Raw genomic sequence first — 12324 nt, forward strand, 5'->3', positions numbered from 1 at the left:
CTAGTTGCCCGACTTTAAACAAGACGAAGAAATGGACACACAGCAAAGCTGGCAAAAAAAAAAAAAAAAAAAAATACACTAGTAAAGCTATTTCTCCTTTTCGGCCAAAGCGTTGAAGACATGTCGCAGGGCAACAAAACACCATTGGATGAATTGTCCCCTAGACAAGAAAAGTTGACCGAGTTGAGCTCTGCGAAAGTGTGTATTTTGGGCAGGTGCCTCTCGCCCCGCTGTGCCCCCTGAAAGTCACCCAGGTCCTCAGGGGGCTCGGGGACTCTAGGTCAGGCTCTCTCGGGCGCACCCGCGGCCTTGAACTCACAGCTTAGGTGCTGGGAAGTGACGGGCGGCCCCTCCCAGCGAGGACTCACCGCGCCTCCAGGGCCAGACGCAAACCGAATCGCCCAGCGGCAGAGCGTCCGGGCCCCAAAAACCAGAGGAGCCCTGAGCCCCGGGCGCGACCTGCTCGTCGCAAGCCCCGAGCCCCCTGGGCGGAGGCGCATGGCCGCCCGCTACAGAGGCGCGAACTTTTACACCTACTTTTTGTTTCGCTTCGGGTTTGGCGTGGCTCTGGCACCGCCCAAGATCAGGAGACCCGGACCCTGATTTCCCACCGCCGGGACACTTGGCCTCCCCAGCCCCGAGGTCTCCACCAGCTCTTCGGAGAACTAACTTCTCGATGCTAAAAGTGGTCCCCAAGAGAAGCGCCGCGTCAGTCGCAACAACAATGACAACGACAAAATCCTAACAATCTGAATGAGTGGGGCTGCCCTGCGAGGCTCCACGATAACGCAGCGGTGACCGAGTACGGACCGGGGCTGGAATTAAAAAGAAACCCGGGAGCGCGAAGAGTGAGCGCAGAAGGCGTGGGATGTTCGTTGCAGCCTCTCGGTCGGCGCCGGGGCTGTCTGTCTGCCTGTCTGTCTGTCTGTCTGTCTGCCTGTCTGTCTGTGGCTGCCGAGCTTCCCTCCAGATGCTCAGGCAAAGTTTGACAAATCCGGAGAACGAGGAGCGGATTGACCTGAGTCTCCCTCCCTTTCCCGCCCCGCGCGCCCCCCTCCCCAGAAATAATCCCACCAACTCCCAGCCCCGCGCGCAAACTTACGTTTGATCTGCCGGGGCTTGCTCTGCTTTCGCCGGGACATCTCGGCGGCGGCCGCTGCTGCTGGGGCTCCCGCGGTCCCTGCGGTCCCGGCTGCCGCTCTCGCTGCTCCCGCCGCTCCCGCCGCCGCCGCTGGCCGGGCTCGGGCCGCCGCCGGCCGGACTCCAGGTGCTCCGGGCGCGCGGGATCCTTGAGCTGGGCTCCTCGGGGAGCCGCGGATCCACGTTTGGAGAGGAGCAGGCAAATGAGAAGACAGAGGGGGGCAGAGAGAGTGTGACAGTGGGGAGGGGAGGGGACAGCGGGGGAGCGATGGGGGTGGGGGGCCGGGAATTTACAAACGGATGGACAGGGAGAGAGAAAGGGAGAGGGGGGACCGGGAAAGAAGGAACAGAAGGAGTGAGGGAAAGCAGAGCGAGCCGAGGGGAGAGGGGCGGAAGGCGCGGGAGAAGGAGCGCGCTCGCTCTCCGCTGGCCCCGGCGTGCGGGGCAGATTCCCGAGCGTGCCGCCGCCGCTCCGGGCCGCGCAGCTCGCGCTCTGCCGCGGGAGGTGGCGAGGCGCGCGAGGGAGGGGCGCGCCCGGGTTGTGGGGAGGGGAGACTATTCCATCAGCGAAAGGAGGATTGGCTGCATCTGAAGCCAGTCGGGACGCACACCAGGGCCCCGGCCTAGGTCGGGTGGGGTGCAGGGGAGCACGGTGGGGGGCTGGAGGGTGAGAGGCGTGGGGAGGGCTTGGAAGGAGGCCACCTTCTGCAGTTGACACCGCGTCAGCTCTAGTCATCCGCCAGAGCACCCCTTCTGGCAACTTCTTCCAACAGCCCCCTCTGATGGACCCCAACTCTCCTCTCTCACGCCTCGCCTATCCGGCGGGGCACAAAGAAATCTCAGTCTCCATAAACTTTGTGCTTCCAGTTATGCCGCCCCCTCCCCTAGCCTCCACCCCCGCCCTCCCAGCTTCTTGGCAGGAAGGTTAGGCCACTGGCAAAATCCTCAGCGAGAGCCAGCTGATCACAAGTGCCAACTGTGTGTCTTGGGGCCAGTTAACTCCCCTCGTCTGCCCAGGCTCTCAGGAGACCATTTCATCGCTCTCCAGGTTCCCTGGAGACCGCCGTGGACACGGACCATCCCCCACTTGGCCCGCGCAGATGGGATGCTGCTGCGCGGAGTCCTTAAAGTGCTGTGTCTCACCTCCAGTTTTCATGTCAGATTGTCAAAATTCTAAATTTGGACACAGGCAGACATTTTTCTCACATCAAGAGGGAGGACCATTAGCTAGGTGATTAGCCCTAGGTGGGAAATGAACCCTCTCTAATCAAATACTAACTTTTAGAGGAAGCCTGTGGAAGTTCCCATGTCACTTCCCAGCCCCATGACCTTTAATTCTTTTAGCTCTTCTGCCACAGGGAAGCAGCCGGCGACTAATAAAAGATTTGATCTTGCCATAACTTCCCAACCAGGTAAGACCCAATAACTATTTCATGGTTCTTTGGCTTTAAAAGTTTTGTTTAATTCATATTCAATTATTGTGTGTGGGTAGTATATTGAAAACTGCAAGTCAAAAGAAGAACAAATTTTTGAAGTGATTTGCATAGTTATTATTTTGGCCAAGTTAAGCTGCATGAGGCTAGCTTAGTTTCTCATAGTTTCGCATACACTGAGTATTAAATATATTCTCCTGGGTGAGCTGGAAGTAGCTTCTATCCAAGTGGCAGTTTAACTGGCTGCTTTATGTAATCAGTATTTACTAATAAACCCCACTGCAGTTAATACACGTCCCCTCCGATACTGCTGACTTTTCCCACAGGTTGGGAGCTCATCCACTCTGCTCTGCAGCCCCGCTTCCCTTCGTTTGGTTGACGAGCATTGGAGTGAGCCCCACCAAACTCTGAAAAGGTCTGAGGGTCAGGAGAGAGCCTCGGCTGATTGAGCAAAATGCAGGCTGCTGGGTGTGCAGGAGGCACTGTAATCAGTATCATTTATAACCCCATCAGGACATCTTCTGGAAGGTATAAAGAGTTGCCCTGTGAAAGGTATGGCTGAGAGAATCTTAATACAGAGCTGAAGACCAATTGTGAATTGTATTACACTACCATTAGTACTATTACCATATGAGGCTATAAGAATACATGGTCCTTTGCAGTGGAAAATGCACTAAACTGACAAAGTCCCTCCCCTGAAGAACCAAGAAATTAAAGCCGTAAGTACCAGGAAAAGCAGGGTTATTTGTGTTTGTGTTGTGGAATGAATAAGCAGACAGAGAACTACAGATTTTTGCCTTATTAATTTTCAATTCATTACAATTAAACTGGGATGCTTAGAATGGGATGTATTATATAGTATGGCTTTTAAAGATCTTTTTACAGAACTGGCTGACTTTTTATATCACCCAAAAGGAATGCCCATTGGAATTAAAATATCATAACAGTTAGTGTTTCTTTTGGCATTTGAAATGGTTAAATATGCAAAGCAAAAGAGAAACAAATAAATCTCAGCTAAATATTCACTTTAAAAGCTGAAAGAAGCAAAAGTCAGGGAATTCAAGGCAAGATTGATAAAAATAACCAGACTCCATTATCAGAAATATACTTTATCTAAATTTATAAAATATGTTAATTACAGCTAATACGAATGAATTAAACTAAGGGACACTATTATAATTTGTGTTTTCTCATCATTTTTAGTGAGAATGTTAATGATATTTAAAGTTAATTTTTTCTAGTTTAACTCACTAAGGTTATAAAATAAAAAGACAGCAATACCTATAAGCAATTACCTCTGTCCAAATGGTTATAGCAGCCCCAAACCACAGCTACATGGCTATCAAACAATGATTACGAAAACCACAATTGAGAAAAGCATTAGGGAATGATATTGCAAAACCACAGCAACAAATGGGTCTGTGATATTGAAAACCACAACTCACAACTAATGCCCTGTGTATCACAAATTACTGTTTAACTATAAATGGGAAACTGTATAAGTAACAGCCCAAAATAATTTCTCATTTACTTAAAAATGAGTTATTCATTTTCTAGACTCACTGATTGCATCTCTACATAATGGTTCATTTTGAAAACTTTCTGCTTTCGAAGATCAGTAATTCAAAATCATATATGTAAGTTTCTTTAGAAACATAAAATATACAACTTTTAATAATATTTCCTCAAATGCTAAAGAAATTGATGAAACCAATCAGAAATAAAGAAACATCTACCTCAGTCTAGCTTTCTTCATAAAGTTCTTTGAGAGTTAAAAGGGATATGAGTGGAAATTGTTTATAGAAAAAAAAGCTTGAAATATTCTATTACCACCTCAATGAGAATATACAGTATATTTTTAGTTAGAAAACACACATCACAATAAAATGAGATGCTTGTACCAAAACTACTTTAATATGTAAATGTTAATATCAAATGTTTATTTACAAATGAATAAAACAATATTGTTTGCAAGTTTATAGGGTTGTCAGGTTTAGAAAATTAAAATACAAGATGCCTGGTTAAATTTGAATTTCAAATAAACAAGAATAATTTTTTTAGGATAAGTATGTTTCATGCAATATTTGGTACATACTTATCCTAAAAAATTATTGTTGCTCATCTGAAATTCAAATTTAACTGGGCATCCTGTAGTTTATCTGGCAAACCTACAAATTTAGCATTTTAACATTTTCACAAATTTATGGTTGTTTATAATATTGCTTATCAAAAAAGCAGAGAAACCCTAAAGTGCTTCCTACAGACATAGATATATTTAATTCTTGAACATAGTATTTAGGGAAGGCAAAGTAGAAGGAATACATTTCTATACAAAAATTTTTTATTTGGCACCGTATAGAAATGTGCTTTCAGTGCAAATGGATTGCATTCAGGTATGTCTTACTCTTGGATTTGTTTTTAATATCTGTTTTTTTTCCTCCAAGGGATCAACAAATTGATAAAGCAACCTCCCAGGCCTCATCTTGTTAGGCAGCAAGCAGCCTTCTTTATTCGGGAGTAAACAATATTCAAAAGCTTCAGAAAGACTTAATTTTTTGCCCTTGTATCCCCCCCGGAAATTGAATACAGTTTATCTGCCTTGATTTAAGATTGTGACACTGAATTGAATAGGCATGCAACTATGAAAATAATGTTTAGTATTTGTGTATCTTTATAATTTCAGCAGTTTCAAACTAAAAATCAACAAATTCATCTAAATGGCATTCCTACATTATAACTATGAAAAGGACTATTTGTTCACTTTCAAAGGAGCCAAGGGCTTTGAAAACATTCAGTCGATCTAGGTTGGAAGTTTCACCTGAGCTTCATATAGACTGGGAATCCCTTGAAAGAAGTATGTGTGTAGAAAAATTTGCTAAGGAGCAGGTCTGTGAAATTCACAAGATTAAAAAAAAATCTGTGAAAAAAAAAATGCTGTGAATCAATATGGGTTAAGAATGACTACTCTCTTTATGTGTAAATTTTTATGATACACTGATAATCAAAGTGTGGATGATTTAAGTTTTTATTCTTTGCAATCATCCTTTATGTCCCAATTACTACTCCGACAGTAGAGAGTCGCTGGATGAATTCAATTACCATCTCCCATCCAAAAGTTATTTGTTGCTGAGTCTGCATAACACACAATGCCCCTCTAAGTACAAAGTGAGTATTAAAGGAGTAACACCCCGAACTTTAGTAGACGTGTGTTGATATTGCCTGCTTACTTCCATTCTCTCTTTCTCTGGTAATAATGCTATACTTTTGAAGAACTACTCATCCTGACCTACTATTTTTGGTCATGTGATCCAAGTGTGGCCTTTCTCAGTCCCCCAATTCCTGGCCAATCAGAATATTCCAGACGTGTGTCCATAGTGATTGGCTCAATGGCCCGACCTGTTTCTGTAAGAGTCAGAGCTGGAACTTTTTCCTAAAACCACTGAGGGAAAGGTGTTGTTTTCTGCTGGAGTTGCTACACACGGAGAATGCAAACCTAACACTGCCGTCAGCCGTCCTTTTTGGAAAAATCTGTTAACAGTGACGCCAATACAGAGGAGTAATTTTGTCTTATTTTGTCTCAGCATCTGATTTTTGGTAAATCCAAAGAAAGACACCCATCAACATTCCAATATTACTTTCTTTTGGATCCATCAATATTGTCTCTGTTTACATAAACATTTGAGTCTTGGTCATTTCCTTTATATATTTGTCTTCATCAATTTGACCAGGTTAACCCCTATGTATCTTTGTAGTCTTAGAATGGATGTGATTTTTCACAGCAAGATGTCGCTGACCTCCCAAATCCGAGGGAGGTACCTCTTCTCAGTTGCTTTCAGAACACTTTTTTTTTTTTTTGTCTGCATGCTATTACTTGTTCCATTATATTGGCAATTTAAGTAAACTCAGCCCTGACTGGTCCCCTACCTGGCCCCAAACCCTTAACTAGAGAGTAAGGTTCTTGAAGGCAAGAAACATGTCTGTCTTTTTCTGCATTACATCCCCAGTGCTGGACAATAGAAGATTCTAGCATAAATTGAAGAAAAAGTACTATATTTTGCCATGTAAAATGCACACATTTCTGCCCACATTTTTGAGGGAAAAATAAGGATGTGTGTTATACATGGGTAGTACCTGAAATACCTTGTATCTGTTCTTGCATTTTATAATTATTTGTTACATAAAATTTCTCATACCAAATACACTAAAAAATAAATGCTATAATTCCTTTATAATACCAAAAAACAAGTATTTAAATATAAATAAATAAATAATTGAATTGAAAAATTAAAATGAAAGATTTTTTGTCCTGAAAGTTTGGCCCAAAAATGTGGGTGCACATTATACACGGCAAAATATAGTAAGTTCAGAATAATTCTGTCTTATCCCAAGATGCCTAACACTTCTGATTCTCATCCACATGGTCACAGGGACAGGGGTGACTGACAGTCATGTTTATGCAACATGACTCCATGCTCTTGATGGTGCATATTTGGATCCAGGGGAGTACCTGACCCAAATACGACAAAATTCCTCCCATAGAAATCTACAATAGTATCAAAAGCCTCATCCTGGAGCTAGCTAGTCTCTTGAACTAAAGAGAAGTAACATCTCTCGAATTATGGCATGGGTAGCACTTTGTGACCAGAGTAACAGCCATAGTTTGTCAGTAGAGAGAAAAAAGAAAGAAACATCCTAAGTCGAGATGGGGACTGGAATGGCCTCCTTCATCCTGTTCCATCTCCGTCACAGACTGTAGTGGCACTTGCGCCTTTTTCAGCACTCAGATACTTGTGTCTCCTTAAAATAAATTCCTGCCCAGCTTTTTTTAACAATTATATTTGGCCTAGATTAGCACTAGCTGATTCTTGTTACATTCCAACCAAAAGACTAAGACAAAAATTAGAGACCTATGACCTCAGTTTGCTTAACTGAATATTTAGAAATACCAGTTTAATTGAACTTCCTACTTTCCTCCAGACAAGTTAAATCACCATGTTAGTCTGGGGTTTTCTGGAAAACAGAACCAATTGTGTAGGTGTGTGTGTGTAGAGAGAGAGGTGGGAGGGAGATTGCTCAGAGGGAACTGACTCACAGTTGTAGAGGCTGAGAAGTCCCAAGATCTGCAGTTGACAGCTGGAGACTCAGGAGAGCCAATAGCATAATTTCAGTCTGAACCTGAGGCCTGAGAACCAGGAGAGCTAATGGTGGAAGTTCCAGTCTGAGTAGAGAAGCCTAAAGGCTGGAGAAGACCAATGTCCCAGCTGAAAGACAGACAAGCAGAGAGAGAAAATTCTCACTGACTCTGCCTTTTTGTCCCAGTCTGGCCCTCAGGGGCTTAGATGAGGCCCACCCACACTGGGAAGAGAAATCTGCATGTAAATGTTAATTTCACCCAAAAGCAGCTGTGGAGGCACACCCAGAATCTTTGTTCAAATACCTGGGCCAGTCAAGTTGACACCGAAAATTAACCATCATAAGCACTTTTGATGGTTTTTTTGCCCCTGGGCAAACCCAGGAATGGTCAAGAACTCTTATGAATGTTAAGTGGGTGTATCTACAATTTAAACAAAGATAAGTAAAGATGTTATTAATTACTGATTTTTTTCCAACGCTTAGGAAAAAAAGTTAGTATTTCAGCATCAGAGTTCCTCAGTGGCACGATGATTCATCGACATGCACCTCTAAGCCTCCTGGTTACATACATTCTGGCTCCAGATGTTGGATTTTACTTTCAACCACACTTTGTCCCGTTTGTGTAGCCATCTGACAGGTTACCTTGCACGTAAATTTTACGAATGTTGTTATAATCTGCATGAATAATGTTTATACTTCAGTGATAGGTTTTATTCTCCAACCTATAACTTTTGGCATAAATTCCTAAATGCAAAAGAAGAAATTAAACAGCTTTTTGAGAACACTTGCTATGTGTGTAGATTTAATCAAATCGCTTATCTTTGCTTTTATCTACTGGCCGAAATGTACTAAAGTAATGAGTTAGTAGTGAATTCAGGGTGAACTGCAGATGTGGGATTATGAATAGCCATGCTAGGGCACACCAATGATAGAATCATCTAACAGAAGCTGAAAAGGGTAATTATATCACTTTTAAAATGTATCTTGTAATAAAAATTAAGCTTCATGGCTAATATACTCCTTTAAAAACAATTTCTATTTTTATTAAACAGATAGATGTACATAGATTTAAAGGTCAAATAGCTTTTCAAAGCATATAATCAAAATTAGCAGTTTCTTATCCCACTCAGCATCCCAAAGACAATTTCTGCTCCCAAAGGTATAATCATTGTCAAATCTTTTTAGCTGATTCTCCTAATGTTCACCTCGTGTTTCCAAATAACATGTGTTACTACTTTAAAACATTATTAGCTTGCTCACTCTTATTGTTTTGGAGTAAAATTTCATGTGACTTCCTGAGAAAATATATATATATATACACATTATTTTTTTTTGAGATTTGGCATGATTGCAATTCTTATTCTGTTCTCATATGTGATATATAGTTTGGGAGGGTGCAGAATTCTAGCATACAAATTATTTTCCCTGAACTTTTTGCCTAGTTTTATTGTGATATAATTTACATATAAAATTATGTAAGTTAAAGAAGGACAACATGAAGAATTGATATATATTTCAGACAAGATTGGGCACATTCAGGGTGGTATGGCCATAGAATGGATATATATTTCAAAACGATTGTAACCGTATGGTTAGATAACAACTCCATCACCTCACATAATTACCGTCTGTGTGTGTTTGTGTGGTGAGAACATTAAAAATGCGTTGTATTAGCCACCCCTAAGTATATAATACGGTAGTCCCGCTCTTATCTGCAGGGGATAATTTCCAAGATACCAGGTAGTGTGGGAAACTGCAGATACTACTGAACCCTATGTATGCTATGTTTTCTCCTATACATACATGCCTATGATGAAGTTTAACTTATAAATTAGTCACAGTAAGAGATTAACAAGTAAAAAAATTAAGACAATAATAATGATAAAGGCTACTTGAAACCAGGCACTGTGATAGCTCCACAGTTTATTCACAGAGTCTGCTAGTAAGTGATGTTTCTGTCCGGAAGCTTTGTTTTTCATGTCATTCTCATCTTTATTTAGCACAGGGCCCGCCACGTAACAGGTGTTTAAGAAATCCTAGTTAGGCGATGAATACACTTCTGCACCCTGAGGGTTGTGGGATGAAGGGCGGGGGTGGGCACCTGCGGAAGGACTCTTTACATAGGACTCCCCCCTCACAATTTAGGAGCCAGAGGACAAGCAGAGAGCACCCATGAGTCACCATCTCAGAAAGGCAGTGAGGGCTCAGAGTCTTGCTGCCAAGGGCGGGTGGGAGACACAGCACTGGGCGGGCACAGACCTGGAATTCCTCTCCAACAGGAGCTCCAGCAGGGCACAGGGAACAACGCTGGGTACTGTGTTCACTGCAGTGTCCCTCATGCCCAGCACCGTGCTTGGCATAAAGAAGGTGCTTCCTAATCATAAGCAGCTTACTGAGTGCACTGGATTTGGTGGGCTGCGGGGGGAAGCAGAACTCTGTGCTCTCTCAAATGTTCTATGAACCTGCTTTTGGCCATCATTCTTCTCTCTCCCTGGATGAAGGTTTGCAGGTCCCATAGCCTTTCTAATTACTCAGGTCTCAAGTTTTAGATAGTGAAAAGTCCAGTCTGAAGCTCAGTCTCTCATCCCATCAAAGCTCCTGGCCTGCCCAGCTGGGCCTGTCTCAGGCCCCTGGGAAGCCTACAGTGAGGAGGGTGCAGGCAGCCTCTTCACATTCCCACCCTGTCCTTCCACACTCCAGTCTGGGTTCTTCCCTCCCCTGTTGCTCTCAGCAGGCTCAGCCCCTCCTCTCTGCCTGGCCTGCCATAGGGACCTGGGCCTTGACCCTGTAGCTGACTCACGTGCTCTCTGGCTTCCCTGGCAAAAAAAATTCCACAGCCTGCCCCACCCTGGTCTTGGGAATGGAAACTCTTCTTCATGGAGCCCATGAAGGAAACTGCATAAACCTGGTGACTCAGACTGGGCCAGGTGACTGGTGCCAAAGGGCTCAGTAAGTTCCAAGTGCCCTGTGAAAGGCTACGGGGACCGGTCGGTCCTAGCTGTCCTAACTGCTATACTCATTTTCATCCACACAGGTCTGACCACTGTCTCTTCCCTTTTGATGACTTTGTCCCTCATTCCTCAGGGAAGTTTTCTTCCCATTTCCGCTCCATTCTGGTGGTGCTCCCAGTTACACTGCCTTACTCCTACCTGCCCCAGTGTGGGCACATGACCAAAGGCCTGGCAGATCGAATGGCCCTGTGCCTGATGCTGTGGGCCCTGGCCAGCCTGCTGTGCTCTATCCCTCCTGGCCCTGTGACAGAGGAGGCAACTGATAGTCGTGGTTGACTGGCCATCCTGACCTGACTACAACTGGCTCTGCACATGTGATAGATACAGCATGAAGGGGATTGTTGCCAAGAAGAAATTACACCTGGAAGCCAAAGGTTAGATCCAGGTGATATGGTTTCCTAAAGGCAGTTTTTTTTTAAACCATGTCAGGTGCCTCTACTGGAGTTTCAGAATGACAAGGTCGAGAGCAGAAGGAGGAATTGGGAAAGCTGCTCCGAGAACATCCCAGACTGACATCCCTGGACTGTTCTGTGGAAGGGAGTTTTCTGGGTCTTTTGCAATAAATACAAACTTTACATAAATGAAGTGTCAGAATGCTCTTTTCTCCAAGCCACAAATCCAGCTTTTGTGGAGGATGTCACCCTGGCCACAGTGATTGCCCAAAAAGTAGTCATGAAACCTAAACTGGGCCAATCAGAACCTTTCCTGGGGGAAGGATGCTAGGGGAGGAAAGCTGTCTTTGCCCGGGATTACCACATGTGCAAGATGAAATCTGGGAATTGTCTGGCTGTTCTTGGAGGAAGTCCTCCCAAAACAGGAGAGAACAGGGTCTTCTAAGACTGAGAGACAGAGTGTCAATGGGGACATCCATTCATCTGTTGGGTTGGCCAAAAATTTGTTTGTTTTTTTTCTGTAAGATGGCTCTAGTACCACTTAGTTGTCTTTAACTTCATTCACAACAATTTTGTTAGATAGTATTGTGACAGCTGTCATATCAATGTGCTTTTAAAAAAAGACAATTGGTGAACTTTTGTGTAGCCATTTTAATACTCAAGATGGAAGAAAATAAGCAACATTTTTGGCATATTATGTTTCATTATTTCAAGAAAGGTAAAAATGCAACTGAAACACAAAAAGATTTGTGCAGTGTATGGAGAAGATGCTGTGTCTGATCAAATGTGTCAAAAATGGTTTATGAAGTTTTGTGCTAAAGATTTCTCACTGGACTATGTGCCACAGTTGAGTAGACCAGTTGAAGTTGATAGAGATCAAATTGAGACATTAATTGAGAACAATCAACATTATACCACATGGGAGATAGCCAACATACTCAAAATATCTAAATCAATAAAGTTATTTGTGAAAATGAAAAACATGTTTTTTATTTTACAGAAAAAAAAACGTATGGACTTTTTGGCCAACCCAGTAGATTCCAGGTAATATCATGTGATCCACGTGTGATATGAGCTTTTTCCTTCCTTCCTTCCTTCCTTCCTTCCTTCCTTCCTTCCTTCCTTCCTTCCTTCTTTTGAATTTATTAAAGTGACATTGGTTAATAAAACTATATAGGTTTCAGGTGTACAATTATATAGCACATCATCTGTATA

The 12324-nt window shown here is 43.2% G+C and overlaps 1 protein-coding gene across 2 annotated transcripts in view; it reads right to left on the reverse strand.

Annotated features, from left to right (window-relative positions):
* The window catches only part of ZFPM2 (zinc finger protein, FOG family member 2), a 440464-nt gene extending 438829 nt beyond the window's left edge, over nt 1–1635 (reverse strand). For both annotated transcript variants that reach the window (XM_053930400.1, XM_045181765.2), the window contains exon 1: nt 1103–1635. In XM_053930400.1, coding sequence (XP_053786375.1) covers nt 1103–1142 — 40 coding nt within the window. In that variant the 5' untranslated portion in view covers nt 1143–1635. The remainder of the gene's footprint in view (nt 1–1102) is intronic.
* Nucleotides 1636–12324: the final 10689 nt, after the last annotated feature.

The sequence above is a fragment of the Desmodus rotundus genome, chromosome 8 (genome assembly GCF_022682495.2).
Source record: "Desmodus rotundus isolate HL8 chromosome 8, HLdesRot8A.1, whole genome shotgun sequence".
Lineage (NCBI taxonomy): Eukaryota > Metazoa > Chordata > Mammalia > Chiroptera > Phyllostomidae > Desmodus > Desmodus rotundus.